This window comes from Gopherus evgoodei, chromosome 15 (genome assembly GCF_007399415.2).
Source record: "Gopherus evgoodei ecotype Sinaloan lineage chromosome 15, rGopEvg1_v1.p, whole genome shotgun sequence".
NCBI lineage: Eukaryota > Metazoa > Chordata > Testudines > Testudinidae > Gopherus > Gopherus evgoodei.
Window position 1 is genome coordinate 13557879 of NC_044336.1, and position 27475 is coordinate 13585353.

Consider the following 27475-nt stretch of genomic DNA (forward strand, 5'->3'; position numbering starts at 1 on the left):
ATCTCCACTGGGAGTGGTGGCAGCGCAGAGGTTCCTCTGCTAGCAGAAGCTTCTGACGTTGACCGGGTTGGAGCAACAACTGCAGCTTGGACCAGCCAGCCAGGCGGGGCCCTTCCCAGGCCTGCCTTCCAATTCCGGCTGTCTTGGAATTAGCAGAGGGGGGACGGTTCCCCCCAGCCTCCTTTCCCCATCACCCTACTGCAGGCCTGCTCTTCCTAGCAGAGGGCTGCCTGCCTTCTCCTAGGGAGAATGGCCACTCTCCTGCCCTGGGTTTCGATGCACTGAAGCTTTGTACTGCTGCGGTTTGCTAGTTAAGTGAATGCTGCTTCCTTTCGCTCTGTGCTTCCTGAAGCCCAGAGCTGAAATCCCTACACCTGCCAGGTCCTCGAGAGGGGGAGGGGAATTTATCCAGGCTGTTGTGAATTGGCTAGGGGCTAGTGCTGCTCTCAGGGACACCTGTGTGTTATGTCCCAGTTTACGGGACTGCCCCGTAAATGAAGGCATTGAGATGAAGTACCTAAGTGTCTGCACAGCAGTCATTGAACTCCCAAGGTCTTGCCCCAGCACAGGCTGGGCTCAGTGTAAACTCTAGGATGGGTTCTCTAGGGACTGCTGCTTTGGTTGTTCGAAAGTCCTGGTCAGGAATCGAACGGGGATGTCCCTAGGATCTTACATGGAGCAACCCCATTGATCTCCTTGGGGGTTGCACTGGTGTCAGTGACAGCAGACTTTGGCCTTGCAGACATTTGCAAGGAGTTAACTGACCCTTTCTCCCCTCGGCCGCACAGTCCTGCACAATGAAACCTTTGTAAATCCTCCAGCTGTGGCGACAGAAAGAGCACAGCTCCAAACGCGCGGCTGAGTGATGCCCAGCCCCACGTCACATGAACAGAGAAACCCAAAACTCTTTTCTGTGGCAGAAAACAAATCACTTCAGCCAGTGTGCAATGAGTTTTGCGAGATCTCAGCCCCGTGGAATGTATCCACAGGAGAGAACCCCGCACAAGTGGCCCTGTTTGGTTGATGTCTCCTCCGGGAGGTAAAGGGCTGAGTAAGTCCTGAAGAGTGAAATACCCTCTCAGATCTGAGGGGTCACGGCTGCACAGGGCTGAGGCTCATCTGCATGAGAGAAGCCTGCTTTGCAGATGACTAGAGGACTTCAATGTCCAGTGCTGTTGGAGTGGGGTTTCAGCCACCTTTCTCAGGACTCAAATGGGCTGGTACAGCCCAGCTCACCTGTCCTCGGGGTCCTCATCCAACTCCCCAAACAGTGTAATGGCCCAATCCTGCCGCCCTTCCGAATGTGAGCAGCCCCCGATAGCGCCCATGGGACTAGTCGTGTGAGCAAGGCTGGGGTACTAGCTCTAACAGCGTCCCAGCCCTGGGTAACCATATGACTTCTCCTTTCCTTTCCCCTCTCTGAATGCATCTCCTCCTCTGCCCCAGTCTGAAGTTAGGGCTTAGGCCCTACCCTCGCTTGGATGCGCTCCAGCTGGAGAAGAGCGCGGGCCTTGGCAAGCTGCGCAGCATCCACTCCAAGATGCTCATGGACATAGAGAAGGTGCAGATCCACTTTGGGGGCTCGGCGAAGGCCAGCAGTCAGATGATCAGGGAGATAATGCAGTCGCAGTGTCTCAGCCCAGGCCAGTATAACAAACGGTAGGAGAGCAGGTCTGAGTAGTGAGTATATAGCCAGAGAGATGGGGGGAGGGGAGCGCTTATCCCTGCCCACACGAAGAGCTTGGGCACATATGTATTCACCACAGTGATTTCTGATAGGGCAACGTGATACCTGCTGCGTGCAGAGCCAGGAGAGCCTCAAGTGATGGGCAGTCATCAGTCCAGCCCCAGTCATTATGCAGCATAGAGCCTGAGCCTGTGGAGGGGCAGCTGGGAGGGACTCACCCTCTTTCCTGGCTAGTTGAGCACAGCTGGACGGATCTCACTTCCCTCGGTGCAGTGCTCTCAGATATAGACAAGCTGTGCTCTCTACCTGCCAAGGAAGATCTCTCCCTGCAGGCCGTCCGAGGAGAGGGTACCACACTGCAGGAGAGTCCCAGGGCAGAGTAGGGTTAGCTTTTCAGCAAAGCAGGCAATGTGACCAGCCAGGAGTCAGGCCCTCTTTGGCATCATAGGCACACAGGACTTGCCCTAGTGGGTCAGACCAATGGTCCAGCTAGTTCAGTATCTTGTCTCCAGCTGTGGCAATTACGAGAACTCTCCAGTGGACTGGTATAGGGACAGTTCCTTCCTAAGTAATCCTGAACGGGTAGCAGTTGACTTCTGCCCCCGAAGCATGACCATTGATATCTCTTATAGACTTTTATCCTAGGTGGCATGCATACAAATCATGGAACAAACAGAGTCCATTCTGATCAGAGGGGAGAGCATGTGAGGGTGAGGGCATAGAAACAGCCCCTCGTAGCCAAACTGGCCTTTAGACACCAGAAGAGTTTGGCGGGGCGGGGGAGGGGGGGAATTTTGATTGGCTCCAGTTGTGATGAAGCCTGTTCTGGATCTGTTGTCGTGGCAGCTGCTCACATGGATCTTCCTCTTGTGAGAGATCCTGGGTGCTTTTAACTGTTGTATTTGAGATGGACCAGGTTCTGCCCCAGACCTACTCCCTTACCTCCACTCCGGATTGACAGCGCTGGTCATTAGACCCGTGCTACGGCAGACAGCCCCCCTCTAATGGAATTCACCACAGGGCACGCGCACAACATCAGTTACCATCAGTAAGGCGGGCCTCAGACTCCAGCCTCCTCCAGCAGGCTGAGCCAAAACCCTGGATCCAGACTTTGGGGAAAGTTTTAAATTTGGATCCAACTTGGCAGCTTGGGCCCCTCTCTATAGGTCAGAGGAGAATGAGAGGAGACCCAAAGAGCCCAATGGGTTGTCCTGAGGGGTGAGTGTTTCTCTTTGCCTAATACCCAGGCCTTGAGTCCCTGCTGTGTCAGGCCCCTCTCCCCACTGCTGCCATGTCACTGTATGGATGCACAGGCAACTGCAAGAATTGCCTGCAGCTAGAAGGTTGTCCCTCCCACCTCAAGGCTCCTTGTCCTTCCTCAGCTCCCTCTCCAGTTGCTCCTTTTCCCTGTCCCTGTGGTCTTCATGGAGTTCACAGCTAGCTCATCGTCCATGAGTGGGGCTCCAGCAGTAGCAGCCAGGAGAGCTACGCTCTCTTTAAGGGGTCACTTTCAACATCCTTTGAAGGTGACCTGCAAGGAGCAGCTAGTGCCTGAAAAGATTTTTTTTGTTTGGTCTTTCTCCTTAGAAATGTCAAGTCCCTGGTTTTGTTGGAGGGACTCGTCCGGGATCTCTCAGCGCATAAATGAGGAGCTGAGAGAAAGGTGTTGAGACTTTAACATAGACCACTTTTGCCCCAAGGGTTTGTCAGGATTTGAGTTAAATGGATGCTAACAAAAATGTGCCCATTGTTCTAAACAAGCTGCACAAAAGTCACTTCCCCTCTCACCAATCAAGCATCAGTTTCATGGGGTCTCAGCTGTCAGGATCTTACCAGGTCTCCAGTTGTCCACAGAAAAAACAGGATAGGCAAGCTAGCAATGTCTAGTTTACAGACATGCAGGATGTTTTTTAAGAGCCATACCCCTTCCAGGCGTGTTTTGTCTCTCTTAAAGCCGCAATAAAGGCCACACACCCAGTTACTTCCCCATCACAGGTCACTGGTAACACAGGGGCGTGGCAGCAGGAGGTTTTTGTTTCTATGGTGACTTACGAAGATAGAAACCCTGGACTCCAGAAGCCAGCTCGGTTTTGCAGTGTGCGCTGGAGCTGGGCTGTCAGGGAGGCTTTCTGCTGTTTACCTGGCTGAGTTTGCAGCATTGCTGTTCACTGTCTCACAGTGACAAGATGGCGGAGATGGCAGAATATGGTTACCTGTCCATGCCTCGGCACTGCGGCGGCAGCCACACCCTCACCTACCCCTACAGGCGCTACACACGGCTGCAACAAATCGCCCAGTGTATGCCGGTGCATCCCGAGGAGACTGCCATGCTGACAGTGATGAAGGTATCAGGGACTGGGATGGCAGGGAGGGAGAGAGACCAGGAACACAGCTGGCCTGATTCTCCGCTGGCCCACTCCTTGTGTGACCATTGACACCAGTGCAAAGTGAGTGTAAAACAATACCTGGTCACGACAGAAGTGCGCTATGCTCTCACTTTGCACTGGGCTACAGGTATATGCAAGGCAAGGGAGAACCAGATCCAGAGGTTCCCCACCTGGAGTCTGCAGTGTGCTTGCTGGTGGTACCCAGAGAGCTGTCTGAGACATGGGGTTGACCCCTCCACCTCAGTTCCCACTGTTGGATCACCAGAAAAACAGTTATATTCCTAGATACAATCTCAGGTCAGATGGCCCCAGAGCTGGTCTGGATCTTGTATACAAGATGCTAATAATTTTGAGTCAATAATATGTATCTTCTTCATAAACCTTGACTACGCTCGAGACTTATTGCCAAGATGTCCCTCGGTTGCTAACACCACTTCAGCTCCATGGTAGCCGTTATGTTGAGCCATAGATGGGGCTGCTGCTGCCAGAATTGTAAGCCCCAGGTCATCTTACCCTTCTCAGAGCAGGTCTAAAGGAAATAACTTAGATAATTTTTTCACATCTTAGCTCATTACTACTTAAACCGCAGCAAAACCCGGCTTTTGCTACCAGTGTTGCTAATCACAGTGGAAAAGTCTCTGACTTGACCCAAACAGGGTGTTGTGTTTTCCACTGGGAAATTTTAACTTTTGAATCAGGCAACGTAAGGCTTTTTAGAAATCTTCCTTTAGCCAGTGCCCTGAGTGTATCACAGCTGTTGGACCAGAAATGGTCGTCAGGGCTGGTAAGTGTGAGAATTAGCTGGAGCTTTTTAATCACCAGCTTTTCCAGGAATAGGAGATGCAGGAAATGTTGGGGGAAGGATACCCTTTGGGCCAGGTCTCAGCTGCATGAAAGCGTGTGTGTGTGTTGCCCTGGTACTGTAAAAGGGCCTTACACAGGCTGGAAACACCCCCATAGAATTCCCTGGAGCAGGAAGCCTTCTGGCCAGTGCAGAGCTGGTGTGAAGTTTCTACACTGACAAGAGGAGTGTGTCAGGCTTGCCTGGGGTACACCACACTGTCTGCTCTTGGTTTCCCAGGGGCGGTGGGAAGTAGAAGTCAGAGGAGCCCTGAGGCTGCTCCAGTTTATACTGGGGACCAGGCAGATCCAGCAATAGCCTCAGAATAAGGGGAACATGAAGCCACATTATCCCCCAAATCCCTGCCCCAAGTACGGGACTGGAGTAGTTCAGAATCCAGCTGTTTGTTCCTAACCGAGTTCCTCCTGAATACAGAGGGGCTTGGAGTATCTGGACTCTCCAGAATCCCTAGCACCCAGAGACTCTGAGCACCAGAGCTTATTTCTAGTTTCTCTAGCAGTTTCTAGACCCTTCCGCACCCCAATCATGGGTGCAGAATAACCCCCCAGTGAGTCAGGGACCATGGATGCTCCAGCTTCTGCCTCTATTTCCGAGCTCCACCAGCTCCTGACTCGGGAGGTCCACAGGGGTCAGACTAGATGGTTAGGATGATCCCCTTTGGCAAAGATGGCAGCACTGAGAGTGAAGCAGGAAGTAATACACTCCCTCTCCTCTGCCCCCCACGAACCCTGCTTCCACATCGCCCCAGCTGCCCATTGATATGCACCTGCCTCCCAGATACATCACCCCTCTGCAGTGCCTTACCTCTAGTGCTTCGCACAAAGGCCATTGCCAGGCCTGTCCTTGTGACTGGCCAAGTGGTTAGAACACTGGACTGGGACTCAGAAGAGCTGGGTTCTGTTCCAGGCTCAGGGTATCCTTGGGCAAGTCACATCACCTCCCTGTGCCTTGGTTTCCCTATCTGTAAAGTAGGGGCAATGATCCTGTGGAGTGCTTTGAGATCTATTGATTGAAAAGTGCTATGTAAGAGCTAGGGATTGTTTTTCTTACTGCACCTGCTGCTTTTCAGGAGACCTTTTCTCTTACAGGCCTGGCCACCCCGTAGAGTCCATGATGGTCAGAGAAGTCTCAGTCCCTGGGAAACAAATCTCAGGGCTGTATCTCCTGTTAATAGTGTGTGTACAAGCCCACAATTAATTCCCTGTGGCAGGTGGGGGCAGAGAAAGAAGGGCGTGATTGGAAACACCCCAGACATGGGGTTGGCGTCTGTTCCAAAAGGGACACAAAGTCAGGGCGTTCCCAGGTGCCTACAGCCCCCCCTAAGGCCCTGTACAGTGTGCTGACATGCCTGGTTCCCGCACACTGCTGTCAGTCAGAGCCGGCTCAGCCCTGGGAATGCGCATTGGAGCCTCCTCAGCCCCGCTCCACCTCTCCTGGCCTGTCCCTGCCAGATCTGAGTGAACAGAGCAGAATAATGGAGGGGGAGGGAGTAACAGTGCGAGGTTGGGCTGGGGGATGGGGTAACAGCGATAGAGAATTGCGGGGGAGAGATGGACTATCCAGGGCTCTCAAAATTGAGAATGGGAGTAAGAGAGTGAGACAAGGTGATAGGGACGGGGATGGTGTGACGATGGCAGAGATGGAGAAGAGATGTGGCTTGGATGGGGAGGGAGGAATTAGTGGGCGGAGGAGCGGCCTGGGCCCTACCTGCATTAAGGAAATTCCTACTATCTCAATGTGGTTACGTCAGTTAGCAACACTGCACTAATGCAAAGCTGGGCACGTAGCTTGATCTCATCATTCAGTGCTGTACTTTACTGCAGGTGCAAAGCCCACTGTGCATCGGTGCAGCACATCCACACTCGGGCTTGATACTTGTGTAACTCCCTTGATGTAGCAGTGCACATGTGGATTTCCTTAATGTGGACGGTGCCCTAAGTACAGAGGGGTCGGCGCAGGGCAGCATTCCCGAGTGATACTGACGTTTTCTAGTAAATACGTGAGAGCATTGCAGAAGGGAAAGGAGGTGACTGCAGGGTGTTGAACCCGTTCCTCTGCTGCTGCTTGGGGGTCTGGAACAGGTACTCTTCTCTGCCTGAATGGAGGTTAGAAATGCTAATATCCCTCTGAGGTTGGAGCCAAATCCATTCTGTTTAGGTGCCTGTATTGTGCCCATCCCTAAGATATTTGAGCATCTTCCAGAGTTAAGAATAAACCATTAGTATCTGTCATGGGACATTTCCCCTCCCTTCCTCCTGCCAAGGGGAAAGGTTTTGTCCCTGCGTCTTTACAATGAAATATTAACACCCCCTTTCCAATATGCCACATGTTGCTTTGTGGAGACAGCAAGATTGACGCAGTAGATCTAGGATAACTTTCTCAAACATGCCTCGGTGAGTTAGCAGTGAGTTCGGAGCCTAAGGCCTCCTGAAAATCAACATGATGTCGGCTCCTAAGTGGTTTAGGAACTCTTGAGTCCCCAGGTCTCAGTTTTAGCAGTGTAAATCCAGAATAACTCCAGTACCCTTTTCGGATCCGAGACCAGAATCTGGCCTCCTGGGTGTAATTTCCTTTAATGTACATTTCAGACTCTGATGTCTCTGATGCCCGTTCCCCTTTTGGTAGAATATTGTTTGCTCTTCCATGGCAGGACTCCTCTTGGAGAACAGATCAGGGTTTGTATGGAACTATGGGAGTCACTGTCACCCTCTCTCTAATACCAGTGTCGTGACTGTGAAGACCATGCGTACACAGAGGATGGGACTGATATGTGTGGCCCTGCTCTGGACAGTGACTACATACAAACAGTCACTGGTGACTTTAGTGCCTGAAACAGGTTGTTACTGCTGTTAGCCCTGGAGAGCCAGCACAGCTCTGGGAGCATGAGCTGGATTCTCTTTTGTCTCCTCAACGCACCCGTTAACCAAGTTCTGACTGAGGATGGAAAGAACCCAGCTTGACTCTCAGATCCCAAGTTGAGTTTGGAGGGTGAGCGGTTAGAGAAGCCAGCGGTTTACTTGCAAACTGAGCAGACTGATCTGGAGCCACTGAGAAGCAGTAGCCAGGGGGCCCCAGCAATGCTGTTCTTACTGTGTCACTGGTCTGCGTCGAACCCAACCTTGAAATGACATTTCGATGCAGAACGGTAGATAAACGACCACTGAGCCAACCTTTCCCCGGCCAATGCCATCCAGCTTGTTCCCAGGGGTTTTCACTGTTGTTTTCTTTTAAAAACTCTCGGCATTTAAAAAGAACTCTGTCCCCAAGTCTGACTTTAACCACCGGCACCGACACCAGTTCTGTCTTTGCGTTTCTTTCCTAGCGTGAAGAGGTGGATATCCTGGGCCTGGATGGACACATCTACAAAGGGAGGATGGACACTCGGCTCCCATCAATTTCAGCCAAGGATGGTAAGTCTCGTATCCCCTTTTTGTTTTCTTTGGGAAGGCTTTGTTTGCCTCCTGCCTGTTGATGGAATGCAACTGTTTCTTTATCATGCTGGCCAGACAGAGACTGGGGAATGTGGGATTTAGAGCAGAGAAGCGTGTTCCCTCTTTTGTCTGTTTCTCCAAAACGGATCTACTGTCCATGTGGCACCCTGAAAAGGGCCACTATATGATGGGCTCCCAGCACCTCGGTATCTGAGCGCCTGACAATCTTTAATGTATTTCTAGCCTCAACCACACTGGGCGGCAGGGCTGGGCTGTTATCCCCATTGTATGGATGGGAACTGAGGCACACAGAGTGACTTGCCCAAGGTCACACAAGAAGTCTGTGGTGGGATTTGTCCCAAGTCCCAGGCTAGCACCCAAACCACAGGATTGCCCTTCATCTCGATTCCTTGGATGGAATCTGCTGCTCACATGATCTCCGGCCCTCTTCCCAACCCCTGTAAATCCGGTATCCTTAAAACAACAGCTTGGGAAATGGGAGGTATGATCTCCCTCGGAACCTGCTTCAGTGCTCATCTCAGACCTAACTGTTGGGTAGTTCCCATCCTGAGTCCAATGGGGGCGTGGAAGCTGTAACGGTGCCCTTTGTCTAGAGTGCGAGGTAGCTCTGTGCCTGCTAGCTGGAAGGCAGTAGGGATTGTCACCGGGGATACAGGGGAGCCTGTCCCCCCAATGTTCTGGGATACCTCATTGAAGAGGGCAAGACTGGCTGCCTTGGGAGCACCACTGAGGACCAGAATGCTTTGCCCTGGTGCATTAACCCTTCGTGTTCCTCTAGCCCATGACTGAGATGTTGCCCCCTCCACACAAACACAGCTCACCAAGGTTGGAGGCAAGACGTGAAGAATGTGCCCCTATTGCCCCCTATTGGCTGTCGTGGGAATGGCTCCCAAATTCTGCAGCGATAGGCCAAACTTTGGCCTATGCAAGAATGCGCAGGGCTGTGGTGCCCTGCCACTGAGTAAGGGGGAGCAGCCAATGGGACACTTCAGGGGAGGGGTCAGAGAGCAGCCAATGGGGCTTATGGGGTGCTGGGGATTCCCACCGGTAGCCAGGGCACCACACCAGAGCATGCAACCAAGCCAGTCAAAAATGGGAGAAAACTGGGTCAACAGTCAAGCATCCAGTCTGGCACTTGGGTGCATCATTCCTCTCTTGGAATCACTGCCAGGTGACAGCAGCAGCTTGAATGAACATGTCCTTCCCTTACAGTCCCAGTAGCTCATCTGTTCTCCTGTAGACTTTGCAAGTTACGTAACAACATGCCCGAGGCGGGCGGCAGTTTTGACAGGGCAGAGCAGTGTGTGCGTGTTCAGATCTGCATGCTAGTCCCCAGGAATAAGGAGAGCACCCACGGGGCTCAGCAAACGCATCAGGGCAAACCTTTCTCCAAGGAAATGAAGGGGCTAGAACCCTGGGGTCTTTTCCTGCCTCTGCCACGGGCTGGGGAAATTGCATGCTCGCTGCCTCAGTTTCCTCATTTGTAAAATGGGGATAATAAAGCTTCCTAGTGGGGTGGAGGCAGGGGGATTGTGTGAGGCTTGACTCATTCATGTATGTAAAGAGCTTTGAGATCCTGGGCTAGAGGACACTGTAACAGGACCAAGCAGTATCACAACACTGATTCCGTGTTAGCAGGGAATGCAGCTCCCTCTCAAGTAGCTTCTCCCTAGCACTGAGTGCTAGTCAATTCCCCACGAGGCATTGTGTTAATTCTCCTATACACTTCTCTGCAAGGTACACTGCGATCTGCTATTTTCCACTCATCCCAGCTTCCTGTTCTTTGGGTGGCTTCCTGCTGCGTGGCCACACGCAATGGGGTCCCACAGAGACCCCACCGTGAAAGGTCCTTGCACAGCAGATTCTCAGGTCACTGACTTGAATGGAGTTCCACCAGGTCCAGGAGATTCCCTCAGGGATGCATGTAGCCCAGAATGTCTAAGGCTAATACCCATCTCAGATCTGCGCAGCTCTCCCATGGGCTATCCTCTGTGGGACCTGAGCCACCATTACCTTGTGGCGTCACATGGCTCCAAGAACTGTTGAAAGCCTCCACTTATCAATATGCTTCCCACCAGGTCCTTTGAAGTCCAAACCCAAGATCTCCCGGTCTTCATCACAACGGCAGCCGGCCCTGATGGACACAGCCGGCCTCCCTGCACGCCCGCACAGCGCCAAACTGTCTTCCCCTAGCAATTCAGGTACCTCATTTGGGTCTAGATGGGAGCTGGAGCCCCCTGAGAATTTACTGTCTGATGAGCATGTGCTACTGAGAGGCTCCTAGTGGAATCCTCTGTCTCATTCCCTGTGTTCCTAGCAGAGATTTCTCCCCCCCCCCCCTGGAGCTGGGGTAGGTTATGCCAGGCTCTGTGGAGGCGCTGTAGTGAGGAGGATTCAAGGAAGCTTTCCCCCTCCCAAGGGATGAGACACACTGGAGTCCCCACTAACCATGGTTAGCACCAGGGGTGGCTCCAGGCCCCAGCACGCCAAGCGCATGCTTGGGTCGGCATGCCGCGGGGGGGCATTCTGCTGGTCGCCAGGAGGGCAGCAGGCGGCTCCGGTGGACCTCTCGCAGGCGTGCCTGCGGAGGGTCCGCTGGTCCTGCAACTTCGGTGGAACATCTGCAGGCACACCTGTGAGAGGTCCACCGGAGCCGCGGGACCAGTGGATCCTCTGGAGGCACGTCTCTGGGAGGTCCACCGGAGCCGCGGGACCGGTGACAGACAGAGCGCCCCCTGCGGCGTTCCACCATGCTTGGGACGGCGAAATGGCTAGAGCCGCCCCTGGTTAGCACAGGAGTATTTGTGCCCAGCTGCTGCAATGGCAGCCAGAAGAGGGGGCATGAGTTAAAGAACAAACCCGCTTCCCATTACAGGGCTGAGGCTGTTTGCCAGAACATCAGCGATGACAAAAGCTGACAAGGAAATAAAAGCACCCCTGGGACACTGACAGGCTCTGTAAACAAATCGGGGGGTACACTGGGGGTGGGGGGAATCACTGGGGCCCTTGCTCCATCCGTGGGGAAAACCCATGGAGGGAGGAGGAACCGCCACATGCAAAGCTTCCTCCCTGCCGTTCCGTCAGGGATGTGGCTGGGTTGCCCTGCCCCATGCAGTGTTTCAGCCCCCACCGCCCCACCCAGCTGAGATTTGCAGGTGGGAACCTCACCAGATCCCGGCGCTGCTCTTCATCCTCCCCACAGGCAGTTGCTCCAGCACCCTACTCAGTGGGGATACTCGCTGCATAGAAGGGGAAACGCTGCTGATTCAATCCACTCAGACTGGAGGGGAAGCTGCTCTCTGGTTCCATCCACCCTGAAAAGGGCCCCACATGGAAGCTAGAGAGATGGGCTGTGGGGGGATGCAGCAGTGCTCCCTGCCCCAGATGCAGGACCTTTCCTGCCGTCCCATCAGTGCTGTGTGGCTGAGGGCAGCCTGTGGCCCAGAGCAAGAAGGAAAGACGTGTTCTTGATTCCAAGCTTCGTACTGGTGCTGGGGGAAAAACGACCAACATTGCAGACTCTTCTAAACTGGTGCCCAGCGGTGTCCTTCATAAAAACACCCTGATGATAGTTGGATTTGAGATCTGTTGGCAGTCCCTGTGTCAGCCCATCCATCTGTTCATGTTGGTACGGGTGAGCTGCGTGATGCTGCAGAACCATGTGATCTGAGCCGTGATTTAAAACACTATCGGCTAGAACAATTGTAATAGAATCTGTCCTGAGTGAAAAGCTTGCTGGGAAAGCACAGAACCTCTCAGCACAGCTGAGAGCAATATTCTCCTCCCACAATTACTACAGAGACACACAGCATTTGACAATGGACATGCCTTCAGCAGGAAGAGCATGTGTTTAGCTTGGTAGAATTGGGTATGGAAAGAAAGAAGGCAAAAAGTTTGATTGGAGAAATGGATTGAAAGCAGCAAGGATGGAGGAAAAGATCCATCAATAGATATGTGAAATAACAGATTGCACTGAGGTGAACTTTACTCAGAGGGACAAATTCTCTGCTTCACTGAAACCCCACGCTTAATTTGCACTTCAGCGGGGTCTCAAACAAACATGGAGTGGCTGTCAGGAGCAGGCTTAGGATGTGGTGGAAGATAGGGGAGATGGATGGATTTGTAGAAGAGCATGTCGATGAATGGGTGGACAGAGGCATAACAACTGATAGTTGAAGGATAGAAGCAAGGTAGGTGAATGGAGGGTGGCTGGATGTAATAATGGATGGAAAAGTGGCTGGATGGGGAAGGATCAGGAAGTGAGGGACGGGGAAGGCAGGATGAATGGGTGATGAGTGCAGAAACAGAGACATGGCCAAGGATGCACGGAAAATCAGACAGCTGGATAATCCGTCAGTTAAATCATCTGCAATGTTTCCCTGTAGGTACAGCTAGGTCACTAAAGGACAGGCCCGTGTCATCAGAGGGTCGACTGTCCCGGGTGGACCTGACCCATCTATCAACCTCAACACCTCCCCCTGAGGAGGGAAGAGAGGATTCTCCCATGCAGGAGAAAGAAACCCTAGAGCTTCAGCTGGACCTTTCCATGCGCCGGCGATCGGCTGAGCAGCCAGCTCCATTACAGTGACTGCGATGGCAGGAAAGCAGCGCTCGCTGACAGAAGCCAGGCAATAAAGAGTGAGCAGAACAGAGAGGAGGCTGTGTACATGCGTCGCAGCGATAGGAACAGGGAGCTTTTTGTGCGGTCCCTGCGGCAAACAGGACCTAGGGCTGTTCCACGTAGCAGCACTGTGAAAAGGCAGAGGTGGGCAGCACAGTCAATCGTGAAAACAATTCATCCCTGGCCTTTGCAAATCCTTCCTTCGCTGCTGCTAGCTTTGCCTGAGTAGATTTTGCAAATACCAGATCTTCTGCATAAGCCAGTTTGACACCAGCTCATTTCAACCCCCCGGGATCTTGCAGTGTCCTGTATATCACAGAGCCTGACGCACCTCATGGGCAGGGCCGGCTCCAGGCCACAGTGCGCCAAGCGTGTGCTTGGGGCGGCATGCCGCGGAGGGCGCTCTGCCGGTTGCCAGGAGGGCGGCAGGGGGCTCCGGTGGCGCTCCCGCAGTCGTTCCTGCGGAGGGTCCGCTGGTCCTGCGGCTTTGGTGGAGCATCCGCAGGCACGCCTGTGGGAGGTCCACCGGTGCCGCGGGACCACCAGACCCCCCACAGGGAAGCCTGCAGGAGGTCCACCGGAGCCGCGGGACTGGAGAGTGGCAGAGCGCCCCCCACGGCGTGCCGCCCTTCTTGGGGCGGCGAAATTGCTAGAGCCGGCCCTGCTCATGGGCAAAGGGGAGTCTTTGAAACCGAACTGTTGGTGACTTGTTTGAATGAAAAGCACCAGAGCAGAATGCAGCCCAAAGTTCTCCCCCATGTAGGGTGACCAGATGTCTCGATTTTGGGGTCTTTTTCTTATATAGGCTCCTATTACCCCCATCCCCAGTCCTCATTTTTCACACTTGCTGTCTGGTCACCCCACCCCCACGGCCCACCCACTGCCTCCTGGGTGGAGAGCTGTGGCTCACTACGGGCCCTCAATAGCTACTTGGAGTGCTGCATGCTGGGAGCTGTAGTCTTCATAGGCTGCACCTTAGTACTGAAGAAGAGGCTAGGCTATAGCCTGCTGTATTCTGTGCACTTCGGCGGTGGCCCTTGGAAAGCCCCTTAGCAAACGACGAGTGCTACCCTCATGTGAGCAAAGCCTGAGCTCCATTACCAGTAAGGACTGGTCCCTCTAGAAGTCAAATCAGGGTTTGTGGGGCAGGCAGGGAGGGGATTGAGCACCAGAGTAGCTGCCTCCCATCTCCCAGTCCCTTCACACAGTGCTTGATGCAGCATGGGCTTCTTGCAGCTGTGTTCAGACTGGAGTTGGCAAGAGAGCCTGAGTCAGAGCAATCGTTTCTAAGCAATGGGCTACACACTTTTGGTGACTGCTGCCTTTCCTACAGCAGGGCAGTGCCCATGCTCCAGAAGTCATTCAAAAAGAATCTGTTGTGCTGTCGTTTCCTCATCCGGTGCACGCAGAGGCCTCTCTGATCAGACCTGCTCTTTCCCCCCCGCACAGGTCTTTGCTTCCCTGAACACCTGGGCCTCAGATTGGGGATCAGGCAAAGGGCACCAGCCCCAGCTAATATCCTCTACACTTCTCAGCCCTTTGTTTTCTTTTGTCAGTGAGGAGGGAGGGAGGTGATAGTGCTGAGTGATTTGAGGAGGACAGGTGGCCTGTGGATAAGGCACAAGACTTAATGTCAAAGCCAGGTTCAATTCTTAGCTCTGCCACTGACTCAGTGTGTGACCTTGGGTGGACTCCTCCGCCCCTGTATGCCTTCATTTCCACCGTCTGTAAAAGTTCCTGTTGTGAGGCCTACTTCATCCATGCATAAAGCACCTTGAGATCCCTTGATCTGTGGAGCTGTACAAACGCAAGGGGATGCTATGAAGGGTTACAAATAATCCCAGAGCTGGGGAGACAGATGTCTAGAAAACAGACAGGAAAACCCCACCCTATAATCCTCCTGGCTTGCATCTAGGTTCTGGCACTATTGTCCCCATTCCTTGATTCGATCTCATGCACTTTGTGCCTGCTGCCTTTAACCTAGCCGCATGCTTTTCATTTTCATCCTCTCCATGGCTCCGGTGCCGGTTCGATCATCATCTGGAGCTAGCATTGAGAGTGAGAGAGAAAGAGAGGACTCTTGTTCTTGCCACAGAGAGCTGGAGGTGCTTTGGACGGCCCTAGCACAAGAGGACAAACCAAAGTCCAGAGTGCAGGCGGCAGGTAGCGTTTCGTAGTCAAGGGAGGGCTGAGCAGTAAAAACGCTAGGATGCAGCTTGATTTCAATCCTCTGCTCACTCACATCTTTGTGTGTCCACTGGAGTGAGGGACAGCAGGTTCAACAGGCTGTGTTGAGAGAACTAAGTGTCAGTGTAACCAATACTAGACAGATCACATGGCACAGTTATTGTGTAAGTCCTTCTAACTGGGTTAGTAATTACATAGGGTTTACTTGATTAATGCCCCGTAGCTAGTTCCTTGCGTGCTCCCAACACTGTTTTGTCATTACCCTTGGCCAATGGCATCTGTGACTTGATGCAGGTATCAGAAATCATCACACGCTTGCTATGTAACATGACCCATTGCCTGCCACCAACCTTGCAAATAACCAAGAAGCTCTCTCAGTAAATACATGGCACAGGCTGTAATGCCACTTGCCCTGTTACTAAATGTCCATCCCCTGACACTTGTCTCATAAACATCCTGCCACTACCTGTTCTGTCATAGTTGTTAACCTGTAAATATCCTGCCACTGCAGTGTTTGCCCCTGTGATGATGGTGGACGCTTCCCTGGAGGAGGAACAATTCAGGACTGTTGTCCCTGCATTCTGAAAGCTCCTGTCAGTGCACACTGAAAGCAACAGTGTTTCTGTGAGGGGAAAACTTGAATGAAGTTTATAGTGTGGGCCGGCTCCAGCTCCCATTAGAGTCAATGGCAAAACTCCCTTTGACTTCGATGGGAACCAGGCTGGGCACTGAATGATTTAATGTGAAGGACGTGATGGTGTGGAGTGGAGACCAGCTTAGAGAGGAGGGACCAGGGGAAGATTCACCCCTGTGCAGAGGGCTTGGACACAGCCTATGCACCTCTGACAGCTAGGTCCCACTACAGGAGCTCTGTTTTGAGGGTACCTGTGGGACTTAAGTGGTGCCTAGGCCCAAGTGGATTAAACCTGGGCAAGTTTTGGACCCACATATGCGACATGTCCACTGCATGTGAACACCATATGTGGCACGCTTGTTATAGGTCTCCAGTGTGCGACAGTACAGTGTAGACATGCTGTCTGTTCTGTGTGGTTGACCCAGAGCCATGCCAGGGTCGAAGCTGTTCATAGTCTGCTGAGTTTTTTGCCTTTTCATTAATACCCCATGCTGGACACCTGCTATGCATGCTGGCAGCACATAGATACTGCCTGGCTCCTGGCTACAAGCATATGCCATGCACTGTGGGCAGGCTGCCCATGTGTGCTGTACCCACATGCCAAATACTGCACGCTGGCCACACAGGTGCTGCATGGTGGGTGACTACAAATGCTTCATGCTGTGCTTAGATGCCATGGGCTGCCCAAGGCCTGCTGGCAGCACCTGTGTGGCTAGCTGTACGCTGGGAGTCTGTAGGCCTAGCTGCTGGTTTCCTGCAGTCACTTGGAGATGACAGCATCCTGCATGGTCCTGAAGTTTAAAATTAAATTAATCTTAGAGAATGATACATCCCTCAGCCCCGTGTTCTCGGTGTATACCCCCACCCCCAATGCCAGAATGTGGAGGAGGAATTCTTCATGCCTCCTCTGCTCCAGCACCCTGGTGGATCTCCGGAAAGTAGGGGGCCACCATCACTGTCCTCCCTTGGCCTGCTCATGCCCCGTCCCCAGGCCTCACTGTGCTGCTGTCTTGGCAAGCTTCCCAAACCCTGTCTCTCCCCTCCGCAAGCATTCAGAGGTTGCAGGACTGCACTAATACCGCTGTATCTAGGGCTCTCCAGGCCTGCTGCGGAAGGGGCAGAATTTACTCCAGAGAGAATGCCAGTGCTCATTCTGTGCGTCCCAGCTCTGCCCAGCTGGTGCTCTGGCCGCGCACACAGCTCCATCACCGACGTAGGCGAGAGACTCAGGGCAGAACTGCAGCACAGCTGTGATGGGCGGCGGGGATCCGAGAGCACTGTTTTGGCCCCAGCTTGAAAAGAGGCAAACACCTTGCTGCATCCCAGGTGTGGGGAACAGCCTGCTGTGCAGCCACTCCCAACTGACTGTAGAGCCACTGAATATGGGCTCTGGCCTTTGGAAACCAGCAACTTTGGACATCTAGAAGCAGGCTATTAAAATATTCCCCCCTGCCTCCGTCGTATGATTGCCCAGGACGAGGGAAAAACCTTGTGAAACAGGCCAGTTTTAAGCAATGTTTGCCTGACTCGCCTTTCCTGGGCTTGTCAAAGGAATGATCGTGACTGCTTAGTCATCATTAACCACATCAGAAGCAGTGGGTTTGTTTACTTAAGTAGCATTGTATGGGGCCTAACTAGTCATTGCCGTGAGCTGTGCCTGCTTATGCCAGTGGTAAACTGCTCCTCATATGTTTGTTCAAAACAACTTGGGATCGTTTTATTGTCCTTGGAGCGAAGGGGGAGAACGTGAACACTTCGGATGCGATGTGCTGCTCAAGTGGGTGTGTTTTAATTCACTCTGATCTGTACAGCTCCCCCGTTAATTCACTCATTCACACTTCACGCTGCAGCCTTGCCTCTAAGATGCAAATTTTTCATCTGAAAGAGAATGCAACATGTACAGGCTGCACCCCAGTTTCCACTGTGCACGTCCTGTCTTGGCTGCTTCCAGTGATGGGATTAAGCGTCTTAGCCAATGTGAGAGTGATCGCTGAGGGCTTGTCAATGCTACGGATGCTAGAGCGGCACAGCACCATAGTGTAGACACTTATTTCATCAACAGAAGGGTTTTTTCTCTGTAGTTAATCCACCCTCACCAACAGGCAGTAGCTTGGTCAACGCGACCGGCAGTGTCTATACTGTGACTCAGGACAGCTGAACCGTGTCTTTCTGGGTGTGAATTTTTCACACCTGTGAGCAAAGTAGCTTGGTTGACCTAAGTGTTTGGTGTAGACCAGGCCTTAGACTGGCTGTCAGTCTCCCGGACTTGCAAGCAGACAGACAATTAGTTACTTCTCCAGATATCTGTAGCCAGAGATACACAAGCCCTAATGCTGGACCCTTTGAAAGCAGGAAGAATTTGGCATCAGATGCTCTGGAATCAGGACTGGGCCAGTGGCTTTGTTTAGCTGGATGGTGCACACTTTTTTTTATAACTCAATGGTCCAATTCCATGAAACTAGTCAGTTGCAAATGTGTGAGCACCTAGCCCCGACTGCAGTCAAAGGCAGGAAGATTTTTCCAGACTCGTCTCTTCAGCCTGGCCTGACCCCATGCGCAGTTTATTATCAGTCTAGATGTTTTGCCTGCAAAAAAAATACACCGCCCATAAAGCAAATACTGGAAGTCAGAACACCAGCAGGGCCTCAAGCTGGCTCCCAGTTCTGCACACGCACACTTGCATGTGCATTTTTTGTGCACTAACGCTCATGCATTCAGGTGATGGAATTTTTGTCTAATTTCATTTTCCATGTATTCAGTGGGATTGGAGCATGCAGTTCGCTATTGATGGACTCTGTCGCACGGGGGCTGATGCACAAAGAAATACACAAAGGGGTCGGGGGGGTTGCATGAAGAAAGTTGTGTGCGCACATGTGCAGGCTGGGGCTTGAAAGGCGGGGTTAAAATGCTTTAGAAATTATAATACATAGCAGAGGGAGAGACATTGGATCTCAGTTCACGTTCACAGGAGAATTTCAGATTTGCTTTGCAGAGGCTTTTGTTTGTAGGCACAAATATCTGGAGAATTCTTAAGCAGGATGGATATGTAAAGATGTTGCCCTCCCCACACACCCTGCAGTGTGTGGATTCACACTCACACATGCCCAGATTCACTACTGCATCCTTCCCTTTCATACCACTGTAGCACCATTGAAATCAATTAATCCTGTTGATGGATCGGGACCCTCCCATCTGTAACATGCCAGGGTGGATGGGTGTCAGCCATGGGACATTGCAGTAATAAATCTCCGTGCTTCCCTTGGATTTTTGCTACAGTTGCATTTTGTTTTGCTCCTGTAAACACACTCAGAGGTGAGACGAGGGGAGTGAGTTCTAGTTTCAGATGAAAAAGGAAAGTACATGGCCCAGTAGGCTCTGAATGGAAAGCGCAGGCGCTGCTGATTGACAATCCAAGTTCCAGAACCTTCGTGAAACCTTTGAAAGAACATGGGCCTGGATTTCAACAGCATCCAGGGATGGGAGAGGTGCAGCTGACTGCCTGAGGCCTCCCTTGCAGAATCCCAGGCTGTCTTCCTCGAATGGTTTTCATGGAGGTTTTGGATTGGAAGAGGGAGAGAGCCGTTCTGAGCAGAGCTATGCAAGAGAGGACTTGTGGGGGTGCTAAACAGGGCTAGCTGAGGAATCCCTGGCATCAATATGTGGAGGGGACCTCAAGGAACTCTTATTGTACATACTGGCTGTAGGTGCCCAGGAATTTTCCATCAGACCACTGGCAATTTCACCAGTTTGCCAGACTCCTGGTTGAGCAATCCCAGCCCACGCCTGCCTCTTCACATTCAGCCATTCCTACTCTAAAGCCCAGTCTTGCCACTGGGCTAGAGCACACCCAGCTCGCCTAAGAGACAGGCAGCACTGCTACAGCAGGATTCAGCAGCAAGGCTCCGAGAGGTAAGTGAGAGCCTGGAGGACCGGTCATGAGAGCATCAAGTCCCAGAGCTGGTGCTCAGAGCAAGGGCTAGGAAACGGTGCTCCAGCAGAGAGAGTTACATGGCAGAGTGAATGGGACTGCACCACTTTCCCATGGGAGCCCCAGGGCGCTGCCTGGCTTCTTTACTGCCCCTTCTAATAATCCTGTCCTAGGGTTAAAGCAATTCAAAGCAGCTGCTTTGATGTGATGCTTTAAAAGGCAACAGGTCTGCGTGTGTCGTCCTGGCTAGTGCTGAAATACTGCAGAAACTTGGGGATATTTTGCCATTCCAGAAGCTGCTCTGAGAAGTTAATTTTCAAACAACTAGCGCTGGAGATGCCCTGCACTTTATGGAAATGCACATTTTTCTCTAATTTTTTTCAGTGTTTTTGCTATTTTGTTTGTTGGAACTGGTTGAGGTGGATAATTCCCTGCTGAAATGACTGCTACTGAGAGCAGGTGAGATTTTTGACCCAGCTGTTTGCCAACTTAATCAGCACTGCAGTTCCACAGCTCACTCGTCCAGACCAGTCCTAGCAGGCCCAGCATGCAGCCATGAAGCCCAGTTATAAGGAACAACTCCAAAGCACTAGCAATGAAACGGGGCAGAAATTGTTAAATGGAACCTAAACCCAGGTGCCATTCGCCTGGTTTCTTGTTTCATTACAGAGCCGAAACTGGGACCAGGTACCCACAAAGCTTCACTGGTGTGTCCTAAGGCTGGATAAACTGGGCAGAGTGCCCTGTGGGGCCAGGCCTTGATGCCTCTGCTGGTGGGGCACTGCCCCACAGAAAGAAAATGCCATCAACTTGCAATAAATGTACCGCCAGCTCAACTCTATGTGCTACGTACAGTGGTAAAGCTCCTCCATGAGAAGCATCAACGGAAATCAACTGCGCCAGGAACCCAGGCTGCAGCCTGCACATGTGTAAATTCCAGCAGGAGGCGCTGAAACAGCAGGAGACTATCACTGACCGTCCTCACAGCTTTGCTATCCCTGTCTAAACTGCTGGTAGTTACTGAGTACTGAGCATGTGGCTAGCTATTGGGCGCTGCTGGGCGTAGGTCTAGAACAAAGCTGGTTTCACACTGTTTCAGCCTGAATCCAGGTAAAAAGATGAGGGTTTCAGCTGAGCTTTTTGGGAAGTTGTTGGGCCCTGCTTCGCAGCATGGCAGGAACCTGTTTTACAGAAACTGTAAACTTTTGGTAGCTTCTCCCTGAGCAGCTGAGTTGTCCTGAAGTTTATCACTTACCCCAAAGACTGGTGCAATTCTGATTTGTCAACTCTTTCTTTCATCTTTGCCTCTTACAAAACACCCCATGCTGCTTCCCCACCCCTGCTGAAAGCCGAAGCTTTGCTAGGTTGGAACGGAAGATGGGGCTTATCTTTCTTTGCTTCTGATGAAAAATCCTGGGTTGTGGCAGCCAATGCAACAGTAACTAACAGCCCAAAGAGTCAGCCGCCTTGTTGCAACATGGTTTCCTGTCTTCAGAAAAAGAAACTAACCCCCTACTCTGTTCTGGGGCGGGCACAAGGTTGGATTGCTAGTTTCCCTTGCTTTGTGTCACTGCATCTCCTTCCTCTCACCCTCATTTGCCTTTCCAAGCTCCCTTTGCCACCAATTGCCTCCTCCCTGCTTCATTTCAAAAGAGCTCTGGAGCGTGCTGAGGCTATTGCAACACGCAAGCTGGGAACACCCTGTTACCATTGGAAAGGCATCCACAGGGCAACCACAGCCATCAGGGTAACACCAGGAGGGGATGTGGTTTTTGCCACCTTCTTTAGGTGAAGACTCGGCAGCAGAATGGAGATAGGCAGTGGCAAAATGCTTCCCCTCTTCAATGGCTACAACATACTGTCTTCAGATGGGACATCAAACCCAGCTTGGCCCATCTGGGACCCATTCTGCTTTCCCTAAGAAGAAGGCTGGTAACCCCAGTGTCCTGGTCAAAGGCAAATTCGGGTGATTACATTCTATCACCCTAAATCCTCCCTGCAGCTTCAGCGAACAGAAATAGGGTTCTTGGTACTGTTTGCTCTAAACCACCACGTGAACCTGCAGCTGCCTTCCACCCTGTCCGTGGCTGCATTTCAGTGGTGGGCTGTTAGACATACACACGTGTGTGTGCAAAGTTTAAATCTGAATGTACTGTCAACCTCCTCCAACATTTGGGGATAACAACAATAGGTCAAGAGGCTCAGGTAGATCCACTCCCTCTGGCATCTTCCCCCGCCCCCTCATTGTGAACTCTGTTGGCAGGGACTGTCTGTTACTTGGCTCTATAGCTAGCCCGGATCCTTCGCTGGGGCTCCTACATCAATCTACTAAGCCTGGTCCAGTCCTATTGTTCCATCCCCTGTGTCTCTATGTGATTGGCAGCAGGAGAAAGGATCGAAGGAAAACTGCCTCTGAGCAGAACCCTAGTTGCTCTCGCACTGTGCTAATCCTGCCTAACCCAGAGGAGTTCTGGGTGCGATCCTTGCAGCACCGAGGCTTAGGACAGGCTCCCCTCCCACTGCTGCAGAACTGCATTAGACAGAGTCTGTTCCCAGCCTCAAAGCGCTGACTCGTTGCTGGTTGAAAGGTGAGGAGAGGAGCTTAGGGCAGGCCGTTTACAGGAACAATTTGTTGACTGGCAATAGGGCTCCTCGTCCTCCCACGACAAAGCTTCCAGCTATGTGCTTGGTGCTAGATGTTGCCGCAAGAATGGGGGTGTGTGTTTTGGTATGTAGGTGGGGGTGGGTGGGAAGGTAAGGCGTGGGGGGTAGATGTCGGGGGTTCGGGGCATGTAATGGAGTAGAGTGCATGGAGTGTGAATGAGCAGAGGTGAGCATGGGCATAAACCACTGGGCACTTAGGGGGCTTCAGCCCCCTCAACCCAAGGTTGGACCAGAAGCTCGTTTAACTCACTTGGACACACACAGACGTGGGCCAAAACTACTCACTAAGGGACTGTTCAAGACATAGTGTTTACTTCCTAGGCCCCTTCCACACTACCCAAGTGGGCTGTGCCCCTGTAGTGTATACGGCTGTTTGTGTTTGGGTGAGTCCGGGGGGTGAGCAGGGGTAGTGTGAGAGGATGGGGGTGGAGAGCCTGGGTACAGGGGAGCATGGGTTAGCGTGTGTGTGTACGGTGGGATTTTACTGGGCTGGGAGAAAGAGTGCAGCAGGGCCAGCCCCCTTGCTGACATGGGGACATAGCTCCATCTCTGCAGCGCTTGGGAATGCAGCTGGGCCTGCCCGAGCCAGCGGGAAGCACCAGCCGGATACTGACGGTTACTCACCCCAGGCCTGGCCCAGCCTGCCACAGGGAGCGCAGAGCTGCTGGGAACTTCACAACTCCCCAGGCTTCTAAAGTGAACTGACTTCTGGGGAGAAAGTGACAATGTGGGTGGGGTGAGATCATTCAGCCACAGTGCAGAGCTTCACCAGGGGCATCTCCTGTCCAAGATGTGCTGCCTACACCCCTCAGCATTCCCCAGGACTGACTCTAGGTGTGCAGTGATAGCTCAGCTTCCAGGCCGTTCAGCCCTTGGCCTCCCTTTGAGTCTCTCCAACGGCTCCCCTGTCTGTCTTCACTTTCCAAGGCCCTTCAGCCTGTCCCCACCCTACCTCTCATCTCCCATTTGCCCATCGAGATGACTCCCAAGGACAGCTGCCTCCATCAGCCACTTGTTTAATTTTCAAACACGCACCTTTGTGCTTTTCCCCATGCTCCCCGTAAACCTCTCCAAAGCTACCTCATGATCCTTCTGCACGTAGGCACTGACTTCTGCTCCCACCAGTGGGTGCTCGACCAGCCTCTGCCCCTGGCCCTGTCCCCATCCCAACCCCATCCCCAAAGTCCCTGCCCCAACTCCACCCCCTCCCTGTGCCTATTCTGATTCCTTCTCCAAATCCCCGCCTCTTTCCCTCCTCCTCCCCTGAGCATGCCATGTTCCAGCTCCCGCCCCCTCGAGCTTGCTCTGCCACTGAACAGCTGTTTGGCCGTGGCTGGGGTGGGGGGGCAGGGGAAGTGCTGGGAAGTAGGCAGAGGAGTGGGGACACGTCATATATAGGGAGAGAGGTGGGGCGGGAGGGGAGCTTGGCTGCCGATGGGTGCAGAGCACCCACTAATTTTTCCCCTTGAGTGCTCCAGCCCCGGAGCATGCATGGAGTTGGCGCCTATGCTCCTGCAAATCCCTCCTTCAAACTCTCCTTTGCCTTGGAACCTACCAAAAAGACCCTGACGGCGGTTAGACTGCTAGTGGCACTGTTATCGCTCCCCATCACATTGAGCAGTTCTGTCTCACTGGTCACTTGTATGCCCCAGGCTGTCTGTGTCCATCTGTTGTCTCTTGTCCTATATTTGGATTGTAAGGGCTTTGGGGCAGGGACCAGCTTTTGGTTCTGTGTTTTGTACAACGCCCGCACAATGAGCCCTGATCCTAGATTAGGCCTCCTAGATGCTGCTGCAGTGCAACTAAGAGGAGTTAGAGGAGTCAGTCCTTTGGTTTCTCAGAATCAGACCCCAGGCTGCCGCACCCCTTACACCGGGTAGGACCTGCCGGTTTCAGCTGCTCACAAACTTCTAAGCAAATGTCCATTTAAAAAAAATTTTAAAAGTTGACAATGAGTTTTGCAAAGGAAGCTGGGATGGAAACATAGGGATTTTCTGTTGAAAAACTTTTCATGGACATTCTGTTGGAGATGAAACTTTCCCCTCAGTTTTGGTTGAAAGGTTTTGTAGTAAACCCCCTAATCCCCCAAGCAGTTCTCCTAGTGCTCAGCTTCCCGGGGCTGGAAACACTTGCAGACCAGTTGGGGCCTGATTCTCATTGTGCCGGGGCCTTAAGTGTAAGTGAGACCAGGCCCAGAGTGTGCAGCCTTTGCTTTGGCTCGTTGGGCCCAGGAAGTGGGCTAGAACCATGGAGCAGAGGCCTGGGAACTTCATGAGCCCCAGGACTGAGTCAGCTCTGGGAAGAGATGATTTTATAGCACCCAAAGAGAGGGAGACTCCAGCAACATGCAGGGAGGCCTCCCCTTTACCATGGGAGATTGAGAAGCTCCTGAAGGCTTCCTCCGGCATTGACTAGGTTTGCCAAAGAGCTCAGCTCCTATGAAGGAACTTGAAGGAAGCTGCCAGATTTTCAAGTGCTTTGAGTCTGCACCCAGCAGATCATGACAGCCTGAAAACACTGTGAACGCTGCTGTGTTGAAAACCGGACTCCTTAGCTAATTCCTACCATCAGCTGGCAGGCAGCAGAGTGTAGGGGGTCCGGGGTGGGGCGGGGGGAGAGGCATGGGAAAGTGTGATTCTATTTCATGGAAGCCTTCTAAAGCCAGGGCAGCTGGGGCTACAGTAAAACCCCATCACCTGCCCAGCAAAACTTTCCCAGGCTCCAGGCCGGGCACTGGTGGGTGGTGTGAAGAGATAGGGCTTGCTCTGGCAGCTCCCCTGAGGCCAAAATGGGGTGGGAATAACCAGCAGGTGCTAAGTGAGTACAGCAAAGTGGGTGGGGAAAGAGGGGCAACCCCCTCCCCCCGGGGATATCCCCCTCTGCCCCAGCTGTATGTGACTCTCATGGCTACAGTCCCTAGGGGTTGCTCATTCTTCTGCGAAAGGCAAAGCACCTGCTGGCTTCGCTTTCCCCTCCCTGTCAAATGCTAAAAGGTCACAGTCATCTCAACTTCCTCTTTCTCTGAAATCCAAGATTATCACAGAGTGCAGAACAGAAACAGCCGGGGAGTGATGGCTGCAGCAGGAGCTGGGCTGCACAGAACGAGGCCGGCCCCGTGCCTAGAGGCTGGCCTGCTGCATTACAGCAGAAACACACCCGCTCACTCTCACTACCCCACGGCCCTGCACAGCCCTGTGGGTGAGCTAATGCTTCGCCACAAGGGGAATGGGTTTTGGCACGCATGCAGCTCAGCCAGGGCAGCCACCAATGACCCGTGTAGCATGAGGGCAGCTGCTCAGGTGCGCTGTCTCTCACACACACACACACACACACACACACACATACTCTCTCTCTCTCTCATGCATCCTCTCCCTTACACAGTCACACGTGGCTTCCACACCCACGCCATAGCCCAGAACCACCCAACTTATATATGTGTATAGGAACCAGCCAACAACACCCCTTCAAAACGCAATGCACTCCTTCCACTGCGTCTCCCACAAAGCCGCTTCTGTGCTCACTCCTAAGGGATCCGTTGTCTCCGATACCCCCATAGCCCCACTCCCAATAGTGCTGCACACCAATACTTGTTAACATGCTGCCCTCGGATCCCAGGCATGTGAGCTGCTCGCTAGCTTAGTGTTCACCCAACCTCAGTCCCCACCCCGCATGGCTGTGATCTTTCTGGCCCGGGACTAGTCTCCCTTTGGAGGCTCCTTTCAGCCCATCAGGGCTGCTCCTTCATGGCCCAGAAGACGTTGCTGCAGTGGAAACTAGCGTGTGGTGTTGGGTGGCCATGGGAAGCCATCTCCCGGAAGGGCTGGTGAGACATGCCTGTGAACAAAGGAGTGACTAGGAGGTGGATCAGGGTCTTCTAGGAGCAGGGAAGCAGGTCTCAATGGGGCTCATGGCCCAGTGGTGGGAAGCCACAGTTGAATGACTGAAGCTGGTGGCTCTCATGTTTCTGTGCTGGGAGGGTCCAACCCAGGTAAGTTTCATCTTCTTCTCTCCTGAGACAGGCTGTGTGAGTGCTGCTGTGGGTGCCATGTGGGGCAGAGTGGATGGGGAGCAATTGTGGCAGGAACCCCGAGCGCATCAAGGAACAGCACCTTCTGCTGAGTCTCATTCTCAGAAAATCAGTGCGAGGGGATCGGTTTCTCCATCTCCTCTAACATGACGCAGGGGTCAGCTCCTGCCCCGTGCCCCAGGACACGCTGAAAGGCCCTTCCCCTGGCCACATCCCCCACGGGCTGTCCCACAGCGCCACTGAAATGCAGGTGCCTTAAAGGTGAGGAGGACCCCTTTGGGCAAAGCCCTGCCTTAGGGACAGGGCCTCAGGAGCCAGTAGCCTCACATAAGCCCTGTCTCCGGCTGCAGCTGTGGATTGGTGGTAGGTTATTAGCAAACGCTAGCAGTAACCCTCGCAGCACCCCAGTGAGACAGGTTACTATCACTCCCCTACACCCCACCTCCTCACAGCTAGGGTCATAGGCACCAAGTCCGTGAATGCTCCCGGGGCTGGAGCACCCACCAGGAAAAAATGGTGGGTGCTCTGCCACCCCCCATTACCCTCTCCCTTCCTCCCCCAGCGCCTTCCACCTGCTGGTGGGCCCCCCCCAATGGGCAGCACCTCCCCCTCCCTCCCCATGCCTGCCAATCAGCTGTTTCGCAGCATGTAGGAGGCTCTGGGAGGGGCAGGGGGGAGTAGCGAGGATGCAGTGCGCCGAATGAGGTGGGGTGGGAAGAGGTAGGGTGTGGACTTGGAGGACAGAGGGTGGAGTCTGGGGCAGAGCTGGGGGGGGGTCAAGCACCCCCCAGCACATTGGAAAGTCAATGCCTGTAGCTGGGGTTAAGGACCAGCTCAGGGACACTGCAATGTACCTGAGCATGGACACTTGGGATACGGCCTCCCAGTTTCTCACTCTCCCTCCCTGCCCAAACCCACGCACAAGCTAAGTAAGGGCTCCCCATTCAACCAGTCCATTAGCCCCAGCTCCTGCCTTTTTGTACCTCCCTGTCCAGGATTTTCTTTCACATCATTGCTCTGGCCAGT

The 27475-nt window shown here is 52.9% G+C and overlaps 1 protein-coding gene across 1 annotated transcript in view; it reads left to right on the top strand.

Moving 5' to 3' along the window:
- QRICH2 (glutamine rich 2) overlaps positions 1-13368 on the top strand; it is a 52277-nt gene extending 38909 nt beyond the window's left edge. The window contains exons 16-20 of the mRNA XM_030534880.1: positions 1447-1659; positions 3867-4032; positions 8259-8346; positions 10467-10589; positions 12774-13368. Coding sequence (XP_030390740.1) covers positions 1447-1659; positions 3867-4032; positions 8259-8346; positions 10467-10589; positions 12774-12976 — 793 coding nt within the window. The 3' untranslated portion in view covers positions 12977-13368. The remainder of the gene's footprint in view (positions 1-1446; positions 1660-3866; positions 4033-8258; positions 8347-10466; positions 10590-12773) is intronic.
- The last annotated feature ends 14107 nt before the right edge of the window (positions 13369-27475 follow it).